The sequence below is a fragment of the Chlamydotis macqueenii genome, chromosome 9 (assembly GCF_036417535.1).
Source record: "Chlamydotis macqueenii isolate bChlMac1 chromosome 9, bChlMac1.mat, whole genome shotgun sequence".
NCBI classification, from domain to species: domain Eukaryota; kingdom Metazoa; phylum Chordata; class Aves; order Otidiformes; family Otididae; genus Chlamydotis; species Chlamydotis macqueenii.
This window is the reverse complement of record NC_141564.1, coordinates 17,762,844-17,778,345: the sequence shown is the minus strand read 5'-3', so window position 1 is coordinate 17,778,345 and position 15,502 is coordinate 17,762,844. Positions and strand designations below refer to the sequence as shown.

The window sequence follows — 15,502 nt, the reverse complement described above, 5'->3', positions numbered from 1 at the left end:
GGCTGTGGGGACAGCACAGGGCGAGGAACATGCCACTGTCCCAAGCTCGCCCTGGGATCACACACAGCACAGCTGCCAAGCAGGACGCTCATCCCCCAAGAATCTCCTCACTGTGATGACAAGAGCCACCACAACCATCTCCACTGCCTGCACCCTGCCTGGGTGTTTGTCTCCGCTGCCCCAAAACACCCATGCAAAGGATCTGAGCTGCGCCTCCTGGGAGCCACTTGGCTACTGAAGAGCTGGTGGCAGTAGCTGAGGGGGGAGACCTCCTCGACCTTCTCAGTGACCTTCGCTGGTCCCCAACACCGGGCCAGGACCGGGAGGTTAAAGAGCAGTAGGGAGCTGGCTAGGCCCGCCAGGCCGCGGCTCCACCGTCGCAGAGCAGAAGTACCATTTCATGTTTCGTGGCAAGGCTGGGAGAGCACAGATGGAGGCACCAGAGCCGGCCTCCAGGCAACGCCCCTGCACCCCCAGCCCCGGGCAACAGCACCCACAGGCTCCCAGGCCTGCAGCAGAGAAAGCCCCCAGTCTGATGGCCGATGCCTCCTGCCCCCTCGGAGCCCCCTCTCACCCAGCTGCTGCCTGCCAGGCCATCGACCCCGTCCCAGCCAGGCTTTGGGGACAACCAGGTGCTCCCAGCCCAGCCCTCTCTGCCCTGGGGGTCCCTGTAGAGCCTGAGAAGGACATGCCACACCACGAGCTGCTTGAGCACCCACAGGGCATTTCTGCGCTGTAAAACCACCTGAAGCACCAGTGACTGCGTCAAAGCACCCAGAGCTGGCACCCAAATCACCAATCTCCATTGTCAGCCCCACTGTGGCTGGGAGCCCGGCCCCATATGCACCCCAGGGAGGGGTCACGGCTGGCCCCCAGCACTTGCATCACCTGCAAGGGGGGCCGCAGCCTGGGTTTAAGGAGCTGGGGCAGGAAGAGGTACCTGCTTTGCACACCCACAGCACCTTCTTTCCACTGGAGCCAGCTTTGCGTTGGACAAAAGGCTGCAAGGGAAGTGAGAAAGGAGATTATGTGGCTGCTGAAAGGCAGATAATGAAGGCGGTATGAGAGCCAGGGAGAGAAGGGCAAATAGTCTGGCTCAACACAGGGCAATGCCACCTGCAGTGGCAGGGGATGACGGTGGGGTCCCTCCTGTGCCCCCCTACCCACATTCAGGCCCCAGTAGCAGCCCCCTGACCAGCAGCACCCTTGGGGAGCCAGAGGCTAGAGACATCCCAAGGAGATGCAACATCCAGAGCCGCAGTGCTGCCCTGTCCCACCCACAGCCCCGCTGTGCTGGCATGAATCCAGGCCCTCCTCCTGCCTGGGCTGGATGTAGGGACCCTCCCACACCCCCAGACCCCAGCCAGCCCCACAGAGCTGCCCCCCACCCCATAGCCGAGCCAAGGGGGTACAAGGCACTGTACAGATACAGCTGCCCGTGTGGGCTGAGCGGGGCTGATCCCAGGGTGACCCCTCTCAAACCTCTCCCCAGGAGCCCACCAGGTTGGAAACCCTCCTGGAGCGCAGCACCAGCCCCGCTCACATCCCACACAGCCCATCTGCTCCTCTTCTCGCTCACCCCCAGCCCCGCGCGTGCCACGGCCTGCCTGTCCCTGCCCACGGGCAGCGGCACGTGGGCTCGGTGACGAGGAAAAGCAGGCCACATCTCAGCGTGGGCCTCTCGCCTATTTTCCCAGGCACTTTTTGCAGGAGCAGAAGCCATCACATGAAAAAAAAGTTCAAGCTGGTTCCCCAGCAAAGGCAGGAATAAAGGCACAGCCTTGCCAGCAGAGAGCGGGCACCGCTGCCCCGTCCCTGCTCTGGGAGGGGACAGTGGGGACCGTCGCTCTGCAGAGCCCAGCACAAAGGGAAAGACATGGCTGAGCCTTCCCAAAATAGAAGTACCTGCCCTCTCGCATGGACCAGCCGGGCTGATGCTCTTCTGCAGTACCTTTCAACAGCACCTCAGGCCACGGAGAGAGGGACCACAGGCACGGGGCTGCCTCCAAAACCCTGCTGCCTTGAGACACCCAGAGGGAGACGCGCAGGGGGCCGGCAAGCACTGCTGCCACACAGGGCTCCGGCTTTGCTGCAACCCAACATGAGCCGTGGGGCCTGGGTGCCGGGGAGCAGCAGGAGCAGGGCTGTGCCATGAGGGTGCCCCTCTCCAACCAGCCCATGGGCCCAGGGCCCTACCCACAGCTCAGGCACAGAGCAGTACCCCCAGCCTGAGCTTAAATACTCCCCCAGCCCCAGGTGACTGGGGTGGGGGGGGTCTCAGGTGAGGCTGCTCAGAGCCGCTGATGCCAATTAGTGCAATCACTGCCCCGGCAGCGGAAAACACAGGTGGAAAGTGCCAGGGTGGGTTTGGGGCAGGGTGTGGCGAGGGGATACAAATGTGGTGCTAGGGGGGCACTGGGACCATTCCTTTCTGACTGATGGCAGGTCCCCGTGGGGAGTGGCTCCCCTTCCTCCTGTCCCCAGAGAAGGGCCAAACCATGGGGCAAGGGGCATCCTGGGGCACGGCCCTATGTGGCCAGGCTTATGGGCACCTGCAAAATCATACCCGCCTGCCCCCTGCAAACACATGTGAATGGGCACATGTGTACATACACATCCACACGCACGTGTAGGGACCCATACATGGAGAGGGGCAAGGGGACTGCCAGGGGGCTAGGGCAGGACCAATGTGGGACTCCAACACTGAGGGGGCCAGTGGAAAGAGGTACCGGGGTGGGTGTTGGGCAAGGGGCACAAGTGTGGGGCGGGGGGCAACCTGGCTGGGGACACCTGGGTGGGAGCTGGTCTGGGGGGCCTGAGCCGGCTGGGGGTGCTTGGAGTGGTCTGGGGGACCGGAGTGGGGCGTTGGGGAGGTGGGGGGGTCTGCTTGGCATCACCTCGGTGTGCCGGGGGAAGGCCCGGGTGGTCCTCGGCTGCGCCAAGGGCTCCCTGCTCCACAGGGGCATCCCCGCGTTGGGCCAACCACCCCTGTGCTGGGGCGGGGGGCGGGGGGACACCCCAGCCTGTGCTGGAGACGCGGCAGTGGGCTGGGGTCCGTGGTTCCCCCCCCCCCCGCATCCCAACGGGGCGGGCACCGGCCGCGGGGGTGCCGGCCCCGTCCCGCACCGTGCCAGTCCGCGGCGCTCCGGAGCCGCCCCCCCCCCCCGGCGGTGGTGGTGGCGGTTGTGGGGGGGTGTGTGGGGGGGTCCCCGCTCCCCCCGGATGCATGACTTCATCCTTCCGCCCGGGTTTCCTCCCCGCCGCTGCCGCCGCCGCCGCCAGACCGGCTCCCGGCTCGGCGCGGCGCGGCTCGGCCCGCTCGGCCCCGCCATGTCGCAGGTGCTACCCTACGGCGAGGACAAGGTGGGCCGCTACGGCGCCGAGCCCGAGGCGGGGGAGCTGCCCTTCAGCTGCCGCCTGCAAGACACCAACGCCTTCTTCGGGGGCAACCAGGGCAAGCGGCCCCCCAAGCTGGGACAGATCGGCCGCGCCAAGAGAGGTACCGATCCCCCCCACCCCCCCGGGGCCTCGGCCCCACCGCAGCCCCGGGACCCCCAGATCTGTCCTTACATCCGCGGCTCTGCCCCACGACATCCCCTAAACCCCCACATCTGCCCTGCGGCATCCCCGGCGCTAGCTCTTGCATCCCCGGCTCTGCCCCACGGCATCCTCGGGACCCCCAGATCTGCCTTTCCATCCCCCAGCCCTGCCCCGGGACCCCGGATCTGCCCTCCAGCATCCCTGGCTCTGCCCCACGGCGTTCCCGGGACCCCCGAATCTGCCCTGCGGCATCCCCGGCAGTGGCTCCTGCATCCCCAGCTCCGCCCCACAGCATCCTCGGGACCCTCGGTTCTACCCTTGCATCCCTGGCACTGACCCCCCCCCGGCAACCCCGACATCGCCCCACAGCATCTCTGGGGCTTCCGGCTCTGCCTTGTATCCCCAGCACCGTCCCCCTGGCACCCTCGGCACTGCCCCACAGCACCCCCAGCTCTGCCCCCCCCCCCCCCAGTATCCCCAGCGCTGCCCCCCGGCATCCCCAGAATCTCCAGCTCTGCCCGCATCATCCCCAGCACTGTCCCTCGGCATCCCTGGGACCCCCAGCTCTGCGACTGACACCCGGCACTGCCCCAAAACCGCAGGCGCCCCCCCGCCCCCAGCTCCAGACAGCGGCGCTGCCCCCCCAGCTCTGCCCCACACCCCCCGCAGCGTGGGGCTGCCCCCGGGACTGCCCTGCCGCATCTCTGGGGCTGCCCCCGGGATTATCCTGGAGCATCCCTGGGGCTGCCCCCCGGCACATCCCCAAATGCCCCCGGGACCCCCTCAGAACTGCTCCTCACCACCCTTGGGATTGCCCCCACACCCCGTTGGACTGTGTGTGTCCCCCCCCATCCCCATAAACAAGCCCCCCCCAGCCCCATAAACCCCGCTCCCTCCACATTGCCGCCTGCCGCAGAGACCCCGGCAGCAGCCGCCGGCGATGCTGATCAACACCTCCCCCCCCCCACCCCCCCGCGATTTCCTGTCCCCCCAGGACTCCATGAACCTCTGTGTGTACCCCCCACCCCGTTACTGCCTGCCGCAGAGCCCCCCATCAGCAGCTCCCCTGCTTCCATCAGGACCCAGATAAATACCCCCCCCCCCGCCCGCTCTGCTCCCCGATCTGTCACCACCGATCCTCCCGATGCCTTAGGACCCCCCCAGAACGGCCTCTGCCTTTCCTGCAGCCCCCACCCCACCTACTCGGGGGACCCCCACGGACAAACACCCCTCCTTGAGCTGCAGGGGCAAAGGAGGGGTACAGGCCCCCCCCCTCCGGCACAAATACACCCCAGCCCCAAGAGGGGATGAGCTGTTGCCTGCTCCACCTGCCCCCCCTTTCCGGTGGGGGTGGCTGGGTCTAGGAGACCCCCCGGGTGGTGATGGGGGGGGGGTCCTGACTGACTGCTCCCTCGGTGATGCTGGTGCTTTGGGGGGGGGGTGTCTGGCCAGTTCTGCTCCCAGTGTGGTGATGGGGGGTTGCTGAGCACCCCAGCAGTTATGCTGGGGGGGAGGGTCCTGTCCACCACCCCGAAGGTGATGCGGGGGAGGAATCTGGTGATGTTGATGTGGGGGGGGCTGTCTGTGTAGCCCCCCCGATGGTGATGCTGATGGGGGGGTCTGTCCGGCTCCCAGTGGTGATGCTGATGGGGGGGGAACTGCCTGGATGGCGATGCTGATGGAGGGGGGCTGTGCAGCCCCCCCCACGGTGATGCTGGTGGTGGGGGTCCGTGCAGTCCGCTGTGCTGACGGGGGGCTGTCCGGCTCCCCCTACGCTGATGCTGATGGTGAGGGGGGTGTTCTGCGCAGCGGGTGATGCTGACGGGGGTCTGGCTGCCACCCCCGCCGAGGTGGCGGTGGCCCCCCCCGCTGGGTCATTACCCATTCCAGTCCTGTTGCTCTCATCAGCGCCTGCCGCAGAGAGGAGGGGGGGGGTCCTTCCCGGTCTTTCCTGCCCCCCCTTTCCCAAACCATCCATCCAGAGGTGTCCGGCTGGCTGCAGGGGGGGTCTGGGGGGCGATCTCCCGCCTCTCCATTCCCACTGCACCTACCCGCGCCCCTTTGCCCAGCTCCCCAGCATCTGGGGCCACATCTGGAGCTTTCCTGGGGTTTGGGGTGGGTGTGGGGTGTGCAGAGGCTGGGCGCCCGTGTCCCCTCGCCCACGCGCGCCCCTGGCCTGTCCCCGCAGTGGTGATCGAAGATGACCGGATAGACGAGGTGCTCAAGGGCATGACGGAGAAGTCGCCGCCGGGGGTGTAAGAGCCGGGACCCCATCGCCAGGACCCGCAGGCCGAGCCCTGCTCCCAGCACCGGCCCTGCATGCTGGCTGGACGGCCGACGAGGAGGGGGGGAGGCCATGCCCCTGCCCCCCCCACCCTGGGCCCAGGGAGGGGGGGCTCTGCAGCCACCACCACCCCCCCCCTCCCCTCCCCGAGCCATGCACTTTACCCCTCCGCCTCCCCCGAGAGTGGCGGGGGGGGTGATACACAACCCGCCGAGCCCCCCCACCCTGGGCAAAGACCCCCACCCAGGGAGGGGTCCGACCCCCAGCTCCGCGGCCCGTGCCCCCCATCCTCCTCGGCGGGGGAGAGGGGAGGTCCCCGAATCCCAGAGCGGATCGGGCGGTGGGGAGGGGGGGAGCGCTGCTGTCCAGAGACATTTTTTGCTCCATCGTTTTTTGCATGAGCTTGGTGGCCCGGGCACCCGGTCCTGGGGCCGAGGGTCAGCCCCACCACTTCGGCACGCTTCTTTTTAAACAGAAACTCCTCATATTTGTATTTTTATATCCGAATCTTTGTTAAAAACGATCTGCTGACGTTGAGCTGTCGAAGTAACCGCATCGGGAAAACAAACAAACAAACAAACAAACAAAAATGGTTCATATTTTTTTCCATAAGAAAAAAAAAGACAAAAAAAGAAGAAAAAACCAAGGGGGAAACAAGAGTGATGGAGGAAAGCCAAAGGCGCAGGGAGGGGAGCGGGGACCCCCGGCTTGACCCCCCCCCCCGCCAGCAGCGGGACCGGCCGGAGGGTTTGGCAGCACCATCGGCCGCCGCAGTCCCCTCCCGGCAGCACCGGGGCAGAGCCCACCGGGGGCTGCGGGTACCGGGGGGGTCCCGGCACTGCCCCTTGCTGAAGGGTAGTGGGGCCGAGGGGGGGGGGAATGGGGAGGGCAGGGACCGGCCTGAGTCGTTGTTTTTAATTTTGTACTTTAATTTAATTTTATTTTTTAAGAAGCTTCTCGGGGGGGTCTGATGTGCATGAGAAACTCGTCATCTTTTTCAATAACCTACGAGTGGCATTTATGGAGACAACGACGCAAAAAAAAAAAAAAAACCCACAACAAAAAACAAAACCGAGGAAAAAAAACAAAAAAAAAAAAGGAAAAAAAAAGATACTTGTGTCATGATGTTCTACGAATGATCCATTGTAAATTTAAATACCATTTTTCACTGTACTGGTGAACAAAATGCGATGAATAAAATACATTCATGTACCGAGGCGAGGCCAGCAGCAGCCTGCTCCTTTCTGTCCCCACCCCAGGCACTGGCCGGTTTTTGGGGTGACTGCGGGATGGGGTGGCATGGGGGTGTGCGGGGGGCTGACTCCGGAGTCCTTCGCTGGCTCCCGGCGTGGGGGGAGCCACCAGCTGACCCACTTACGCCTTTTGCCAGAAATAGCAGCCCGGCAGCTCGCACCACTTTGGTACGGTACCGCCGTCCCTCGAGAAGGGGTCTCCTCCGTGCCCCCTGGCATCGCCCGCCCTGGGGGGGGTTGGTGCCCCAACAGCCCCTGGGGACACCCCCGATGACACCTGCTGCAGCCACCACACCAGCACCCGCACACGGTACCCACACGCAGCCAGCCCTGCTGGCACACGGTGACACGCCTGTCAGCAGCCCCGGCACACGCGTGTCACCGCGCTGCTGGCTCGGGCGGACACGGGCCAGGCGTGTGTGGCACACTGGGGCTGTCACCGTGGCCTGGAGTGGGACAGGGGCAGACACGCTGCGGTGCCCCCAGCCCCACGCTGGCACGTCTCAGCCTGCACCCCCCCAACTGCCCAGCCGGGGCTGGGGGGGGTGACAAGGACACGGTGCCCTTGCATACCCTGTGGCCAAGGAGGCTGGTCCGGGGGTTTGGTGGCAGGATAGGGGGTACCCGCTGCCCCTCATCCTACGCCCTGCACCCAGTGTCAGCCCCCCCCATCCTGCTCCCAGCCCAGCTGCCTGTGCTGGGGCCGGGGGGGGGAGCGGGGAGCCACTCCCCGCAAGATGGATGGGTGGAATTAAACCCGATTTGGTTTCATTACCGGCCGCAAAGCCCGGAGCCCTGGCTGCTCTCCAGCCGGGCAAGGGAAGGGCCCGGGCCGGGGGGGCACGGCATCTCCCACTTCCCGGAGCATCCCACTGCCCCCTGAGAGGAGGCCAAGCCCCCCCCGCCCCCCCTTTTCTCCCATTACTCACATCACTGGGCAGCTTGGGGGGAGACGCACTGGTTCCCCGTCCCCCACCCGCAAGGGTGGAGCAGCTTAAGGCTTTACTGGGTGGGGGGGAGTCCAGGGAAGACCCCCCCCCCCCTCAGGTCACAGCTGGATGGCAAGGAGATAGTCCTCGTCGTTGTCCGGGGGGGCGAGAGGCGGCGGCGGGGCGGGAGGTGGCGGGGGCTGGTGCAGCCGGCGCCCCAGGGCCAGGTCGGAGGGGTCCAGGGGCTGCCCCTTGCGCATGACGTAGAGGAAGTAGTGGAAGGCGCCGGCGTCCCCGTCCCCGCAGGCGGCGTGGCGCAGGGACCAGCCGAAGGCCTCCTGGGCGTAGTGGGGTTTGCGGAAGTGGGGCTGGGCGAAGGTGATGGAGATGAAGCAGCCCCCTGGGCGCAGCACCCGGCTCACCTGCGGCGGGAGAACCCCCGGGGTGGAGGAGGGGCGACAATAAAGTCTGCCCCCTCTGGAAGGGACTGCCCCATCCTCAAGGGTCACCATCTGCCAAAGATCCCCCCAGTCCCTCTCATTGCACCCCCAAATCTCCTGTCATAACCTTGCCCCCCGAGTTCTGACATATCCCCAGACCACTCGCAGCCTGGCAGCAGTGACGAACAGGGGTCCCCATGTACCACCTCTCCCTGCAGCCCAAAATCTTCACCCTCACCCACAACTGACAGCATGGAGACCCAACCCTGGTGCAGGGAAAGCTTCACCCTCCCAGGCACAAGGCCCCCTCCAAAGCAGCGTGGGACCCCTATCACACCCACCCCTCCCTGAGGCACCCAGTGCTGCCGCCTCTGCCCCCCCAACACCCAGCATCCAAGGCGGGGGGGGGGCCTGGACAGGAGAGGACTCGACCCTTTTAATCACCATTTTCTCCCCGCTGGAACTAAGCCCCCACTAACAGGATGGAAAAGAACATCAATTTTCTTGCTTGGCTTTATCCAATGTCAAAAGGCTTTTACGGCCAGCGCTTGCGTGCTCGGCATGCAAAGGCAGCGCCCGGGGCGGGCGGGCGGGCGGCCAGCCCCCCAGCTGGCCTCCCCCCTCTAGCACCCTGTCCCAGGCAGGGACACCCCTAGACCCCCCCAGCAAGGGCAGAGAGCCACTGCGGCAGGAGAGAGGGCTGGGGGCCAAGGGGGGGTTTCCCAAGCTCTGGTTTAATCCTGCTGGGAAGCTCCATGGCTCAACGCCGGCTGCGGCCAGGGATGGAGGGGGGAGCAGGCAGCCTCTGTGTGTGTGTGTGTCCCCGACTGTGGTGGGGGCTTTTGAATCAAACCTTAGTGGTTTTGGGAAGGAAAAGGGAAGGCAGGTCCTTGCATCCCCCTCCCCAGGCACCCAGCTCAGCAACCTTCCTGCAAAGCGCCGGATGCATCCGTCCTGGAAAGACCCCGCGGCTTCCCAATTGATGGGCACAGGACGGGGGGGATCCCCAGGGGCTGGGGGCAGGCAGGGATCTCTGGCTGGAGCCAAGAGCGAGAGGCATCCCGCATCCCATCCCTCCTTCAGTGAGCACTAACGGCCGTTGCTTAGAGACGGGCGCGGGAAACCTTCCCATCCGCCAGCCAGCGCAGGGAGGCGGGGTGAAGGCGGCTGCACCCCGCTCTGGCACTGACCCATCGCCCCTGGATCACCGGGACACGGCTGTCCCTGGGGCATCCCCGTAGGCAGGGCGGATTTTCGGGTCCTTACATCCTCTGGCTGGGAAAACCCCGGGCCCTCGCCGTGAGAAGGCGGGTCGGGGGTGAGAAGGTGGGGTTCCAGCCGCGGCCGGACCCACGCAGAGGGACTGGCGAAGCAGCAAGTGGGTGGGAGCGCCCCATGAATCCCCCCGGGGACAAGGACAGCGGGGACCAGCCATGGGCAGGGGACGGTGCCCAGCGATGCCGGGGGAGGGCAGGGATTGAGCGGGGGATTAAAAAGGAAAAAAAGAAAAAGAAAAAAAAAAAAAAAGAGCTAAATCCTCGCCGTTTGGCCAAATGACAAGGACAGGCAGCAGCACTGGCAGGGCTGCGCCCGGATGGCGAGGTGAGGGCAGTCCTGCTGCCCCTGGGGTCCCACTCCCTGCTGGGGTCGAAGGGGGGGGCAAGAAAGGATGGGGAGGGGCAGTAGCCACGAGCACCCCCCAGCACCCCGTGTCCACACCCAGGTCAGGTGCAGTCATTAATTATCCGTGCAGCTATCCCCGTGGGGCAGGGGCAGCTGCCAGGACCCCCACCCCCTGTTCAATCCAGTCCCTGCCTCCGCTACCAATTAATCAGGGCCCCGAGGTATCGCCTGTCCCCGTGGCAACACCACAGCCCTGTCGATGCTGACGGGGGTTGCCATGGCAACCCTGGACCGATGGGGACCCCGGCTAAGAGATCGATCGTCACCTTGCCCTGGGCAGGCAGGGCCACCTCAGCGCGTCCCCCCAGCCACCCTCAGGTGTCCCTGCAGCCACCCACGCCAGGACCCATTTTCACCACCACCCCTTCACGTTTAGGGTGCAAATAAAGAGGGGAAGGGTCACCCTGTCCCCCCAGCAGGACCCAGGGACACCTCCTGCTCCACCCACCTCCCTGGGTGACGGGGTGGGAGAAAGGGGGGGGGGGTCCCACCCCCAAGGGTGCCAGGAGCCTGCCGGGTGCCCCTTTGTGGCGTAGCAGAGAAGGCAGCGCCGGCTGGGATCACTGGGGCACCCCCAGGCGACCAAGGTGGCGATGGGACGCTGCACCTTCACCCACCCCGAAATGAGGACGAGGCCCACCCTCCACTCAGCTCCCCCTCACCCCGTACCTCCGTCAGCACCCGGCGCATCGCGGCGGCGGCCCGGGGCGAGATGTGCCAGGGGTCGGTCTCCTCCACCATGAGGACGTCGAGGGTGCCCTTCTCCAGCACCACGTCGAAGGTGGCGTCGGGGAAGGCGAGGGCGCGGATGTCCATGACGGCCCAGCGCAGGCTGGGGCAGCGGGCGTAGCGGGCGCGCATGGCGGCGATGCAGGCGGGGGAGAAGTCGACGCTGGTGACGTCGGTGTAGCCCAGCTCGTGCAGGTCGTGGCTCAGGGCGCTGTTGCCGCAGCCTGCGCGGGGGGCACGGCTCAGATGGGGGTTGGGGGGGGGTGCGGGGTGCCCGCCTGCACCCCAGACTTGCTCCCTCAGGCCCAGGGTGCGAATGGGCCGGGGCCGCCACAGAGGGGGCAGCAGCCTTCGTCGCTAATTAATGAGTTCTTAACTACCCCCCTCCCGCAAGGTGGGTGCCTGGGCTCCCGGCCCCACAGGGTGAGAGCAGCCCCCACCTGGGGGGGGTGCAGAGGCAGCGACAGGGCAGGGGGTCCCCAGGTGTCCCCCCCCCCCCTACAGCGCTGTGGGGTAGGACCCGGCCATGCCCCCCCCCCCCCCCCCCCCCCCCCCGAGCCTGTGGTGGGGCAGGGGCCAGCGGCAAATTAGGGAAGCACCCGGGGGGGTTTAACCGGGAGGGGTCTGTCCCCGCGGGACGCGGCCCCCACGGTCCGGCGGCCACGGGGAGTGGCCCCCTCCCCAGGGCTCAGCCGCTGCCGGGGGCGCCGGGGGATGCCGGGGCGGGGGGGCCAGGTGGATTTGGGGGCTGTGAAGCGCAGCTGGCGGCGGCTGATCCGCTAACAGGATCGGCGATTACACCCGCCTAATCCCGGGGAGGGGGGGGGAGGCTGCGGGGGAACCCGCCGGGCCGGTTACACCGGCCCCCGCCCGCCGCCTGCCCGCACCCCCGGTACCGGGGCCACCCCCCCCGCCCCGCAACCGCCCAGTACCGGCCCGGCGCCGCACCGCCCCCTCGCGGCCGGTACCAGCGCCCCCACCGGCGGGATCCCGCTCCCCTCCCGCCCTCCACCGGGCACCGGGCACGTACCGAGGACGAGGATGCGGTCGCCGGGGCGCAGCTCGGCCTCCAGCTGCGGGAGGAACCGGGACAGCCCCCCCAGCCACTCCCGGGGCTCGGCGCCCTCCTCCCGGTACAGCTCGTCCCAGAACCGGCGCTGCCGGTACCGGCGGTTGGCGGCGGGCGCGCGCCGCCGCTCCATGACCGGGCGGAAAGGCACCGGGCGCCACGTGCCGGTGCCGCCGCCGCCCGCCCCCCCCCCCCCCCACCCCGCACCTTCCACGTGCGGTTTCCGGTCTCGGTGGTTGCACCGCCCTAAGCGCTCCGGGTGGAAACACGGACCGGACCGGAACGGAGCGGGGCGGCCATGGCGGCGGGGCGGGGGGCGGCGGCGCTGCGGCGGGCATGGCGGGAGCGGCGGGCGGTTCTGCTGGAGCCCAGCTACACCCCGCTGGTGGCCGCCTGCCTCTGCCTGGCCGAGGGCGGCGTCAACCTCTGGGTCATCCGCAGGGTCCCCTGTGAGTGCCGGGGCCGGGGCCTGGCCCGGCGGGGCCGGGGGTGGAGGGCGCGGGGGTCCTCGGAGCTGGGGAAGCGCGGGGGGGGCTCCCCTGGAGCAGCGGGGATGGGGGTTGATCCCGCTGGCAGGGGGACAGGGCTGCCCCCGGGGCACGGGGGTGGGCTATGGGGGGCTATGGGGGGCTGGCAGGGGGGCGCAGGGCAGGGCCGGGGGGTCTGGAGGTGAGGGAGACCCCCCGCCTCGCAGTGCCCCCCCCGACCCCCGGCCGTCCCCGCAGACACCGAGATCGACTGGAAGGCCTACATGGAGGAGGTGGAGGGGTTTGCCAACGGGACCCTCGACTACACCCAGCTGAAGGGTGACACCGGGCCGCTGGTGTGAGTGACAGGATGGCCGAGCTCCCCGCGACCGGGGGGTCCCGGGGGTCCCAGAGGGGCAGCAGGGTCCGGCCCCTCACTCCCGTCTCTCCACAGCTACCCCGCCGGCTTCGTCTACATCTTCCTGGGCCTGTACTACGCCACGGGCCGTGGCACCGACATCCGCCTGGCGCAGTACGTCTTCGCCGGCCTCTACCTCCTCAACCTGCTCCTCGTCTTCCGCATCTACTGCCGAACCAACAAGGTAGCCTGGAGCCAGGGGGCTTCCCCTCGGGGCCTCTCCTGCTCTGCTCAGTACTCACCCGGGCGAAAGGGGCAGGAGATCCAGGCTGGGGGCTGAGGTTTGGAGGGGCTCAGCGGCAGCGGGCGATCCAGGACAGGCTTCTGACTGTCCTCGTGTCTCTCTGTCCCCTGCAAGGTCCCCCCGTATGTTTTCTTCTTCATGTGCTGTGCCTCCTACCGCATCCACTCCATCTTCGTCCTGCGGCTCTTTAACGACCCCGTCGCCATGGCCATCCTCTTCCTCGCCATCAACCTCTTCCTGGAGGAGCGCTGGTCCTGGGGCTGCCTCCTCTTCAGGTGAGGGTCTGGGGACAGGGCAGGGGCAAGCTTGGCTCTGAGGAGGAGGCTGCCTGGGCCTCCTCACTGTGTGGGGGACCACAGCAGTAACACAGCTTCCCGCTCAGCCTGGCTGTGTCCGTGAAGATGAACATCTTGCTCTTTGCACCTGGACTTCTCTTCCTCCTCCTCCAGCGGTTCGGTCTCCTGGGCTGTATCCCCAAGCTCTGCATCTGTGCCCTGCTCCAGGTGGGTGCTCGCGTCGGCTACGGGGACAGGCTGGGAGCCCCATCGGCAGGGGCCTGCCCTGCCTGCATCGCAGCATCCTGCCTGGCTGTTCTGGAGGCTGGAGACATCTGGGTGGATGTACAGTGGCACCAGCACTGAGTTGGCCCCACACGGCAAGCTGGAGGTTGATAAATAATCTAATTCACGGGGCTCCTGTCTTTGGCTGACTGTCCCCATTGCCCCACGTGCTGCTGGAGGTCTCGGGAGGTCGTGGGGGTGACGGAGACCTGGCTTACGGCTGCTGCGAGGGTGCTGGTGTGTCCCTACAGGTGATTCTGGGGCTGCCCTTCCTGCTGGTGAACCCTGTCGGGTACCTGACCCGCTCCTTCGACCTGGGCCGCCAGTTCCAGTTCAAATGGACGGTGAACTGGCGCTTCCTCCCAGAAGAGGTTTTCCACAATCGGGCTTTCCACGCCGCGCTGCTGCTGGCTCACCTGGCCGGCCTGGCGCTCTTTGCGCTGCACCGGTGGCACAGGTGAGAGCCAGGGTTCCCCGTGCGTGCTGGTGCCCATCAGTCCCCATGGCGCAGGATGTGGGTCCACAACTCTCCTGCCCCCACTCCCAACGCTGCAGTTCTGCGGTTGCAGGCAGGAGCAGGGGGGTGTTACTGTTCCTGTTCAGGGACCGCGCTGCCCAAGTGTCGTGGCTCATGGGGGGGAACGTCAGAGTGAGAGAGACTTTTAGCAGCCAAGATCAACATTTGTGCTTCCCCCTCAGGTCCAAAGACAGCATCCTGGCTCTGCTGAAGGATCCTGCTGAAAGGAAACACCCGTCCCCTCCCTTGACTGTCAACAATATCCTTTGGTAGGGTGGGCAGCAAGGAGAGGGTAGCAGGCAGGGCTGGGCAGACTGTGGGCTCGATGTTCGCAGGCTCCCGGTCCCACCGCACTGTCAGGACCGGCCTGACCTGGGGCAGGAGCTGTGCTGTACGGCTGGGGAGCCGCTGCGGGATCGCACCTCCAGCTACTCGCGTTTGTCCCCTTAACGCCAGGGCACAGATCATCTTCGTCCTCTTCTCCTCCAACTTCCTGGGCGTCTGCTGCAGCCGCTCCCTGCACTACCAGTTCTACGTCTGGTATTTCCACACGCTGCCGTATTTACTGTGGTGCACCCCGACCCCCAAGCTCACCCACATGCCCAAGTACGTGCTGCCAGGGAGGGGGACAACCCGTCTGCTGGGGGGTCTGGAAGCAAGGGGGGTTGATGTGTCCCCCTCATGTTGACCCCCAGCTTTCCCTCCTGCCAGGGTGCTGCTGCTGGGCGTGATCGAGCTCTGCTGGAACACCTACCCCTCCACAGTCTGCAGCTCCCTCTCCCTCCACATCTGCCACGGACTCGTCCTCCTCCAGCTCTGGTACGGCACGGCCCCCCCGCCAGCGCCACACACCCCCACGCCGAGCAGGAGGCCCGCACCCCTCTCCAAGAAGGCCCAGTGAGAGCGTGGCCGGACGGACGATGGGAATCGGCCTCTGGGACTGCCCCTGCTGCCCGCTCCTTCCCCACCTGGCTCCCAGGCTGCCCCTGGCCATCCCAGGAGGGCCATGAGCCCTGGAACTGTGCAAAGGGGGTGGCGTGGGGACCTCTGACGGGCAGGACTTCCCCAATAAAGGGGGCTTTGTGTGCCCTTCCCCAGCCGCAGCATCCTCATGCCGTGACAGTGTTGGGACACTTGACCTGCCCCACCTGCCGGGAGGCAGAGCGGTGCCGGGCCGTGGGGGCTCCCTTCCCAGCCCTGGGAGAGCCCTGCCCGGGGCAGGGGAGCAGCCTCTGGGGTGAGCTTAAGACAGAGGATCTGCAAAACCGCTTTGCCTCAAGGTTTGAATTGCCTTGATGCAGCCCAGGGATCCCTCCTCCAGCACGGCTTTTCCTAGTCCCCTGTCTGCTCCCTCCCCAGGAGGTGGTTG

The 15,502-nt window shown here is 66.7% G+C and overlaps 3 protein-coding genes across 3 annotated transcripts; 2 read left to right on the top strand and 1 right to left on the bottom strand.

Annotated features, from left to right (window-relative positions):
• The first annotated feature begins 3,247 nt into the window (after positions 1-3,247).
• CAMK2N2 (calcium/calmodulin dependent protein kinase II inhibitor 2) lies at positions 3,248-7,041 on the top strand. Its single transcript, XM_086754543.1, has 2 exons — positions 3,248-3,499; positions 5,729-7,041. Exons 1-2 carry the CDS (start codon positions 3,331-3,333, stop codon positions 5,797-5,799), a joined length of 240 nt encoding a protein of 79 aa, XP_086610669.1. The 5' UTR covers positions 3,248-3,330; the 3' UTR covers positions 5,800-7,041.
• A 977-nt stretch (positions 7,042-8,018) lies between these two features.
• EEF1AKMT4 (EEF1A lysine methyltransferase 4) lies at positions 8,019-12,065 on the bottom strand. The gene is made up of 3 exons (XM_086754943.1): positions 11,889-12,065; positions 10,799-11,082; positions 8,019-8,428 (listed from the first exon to the last, which is right to left on the bottom strand). The coding sequence occupies exons 1-3, from the start codon at positions 12,058-12,060 to the stop codon at positions 8,126-8,128; spliced, it is 759 nt and encodes a 252-aa protein (XP_086611069.1). The 5' UTR covers positions 12,061-12,065; the 3' UTR covers positions 8,019-8,125.
• Positions 12,066-12,225: 160 nt separating this feature from the next.
• On the top strand, positions 12,226-15,230 carry ALG3 (ALG3 alpha-1,3- mannosyltransferase). The gene is made up of 9 exons (XM_086754616.1): positions 12,226-12,376; positions 12,653-12,752; positions 12,849-12,996; positions 13,171-13,331; positions 13,439-13,559; positions 13,868-14,073; positions 14,316-14,392; positions 14,595-14,739; positions 14,845-15,230. Exons 1-9 carry the CDS (start codon positions 12,226-12,228, stop codon positions 15,032-15,034), a joined length of 1,299 nt encoding a protein of 432 aa, XP_086610742.1. The 3' UTR covers positions 15,035-15,230.
• The last annotated feature ends 272 nt before the right edge of the window (positions 15,231-15,502 follow it).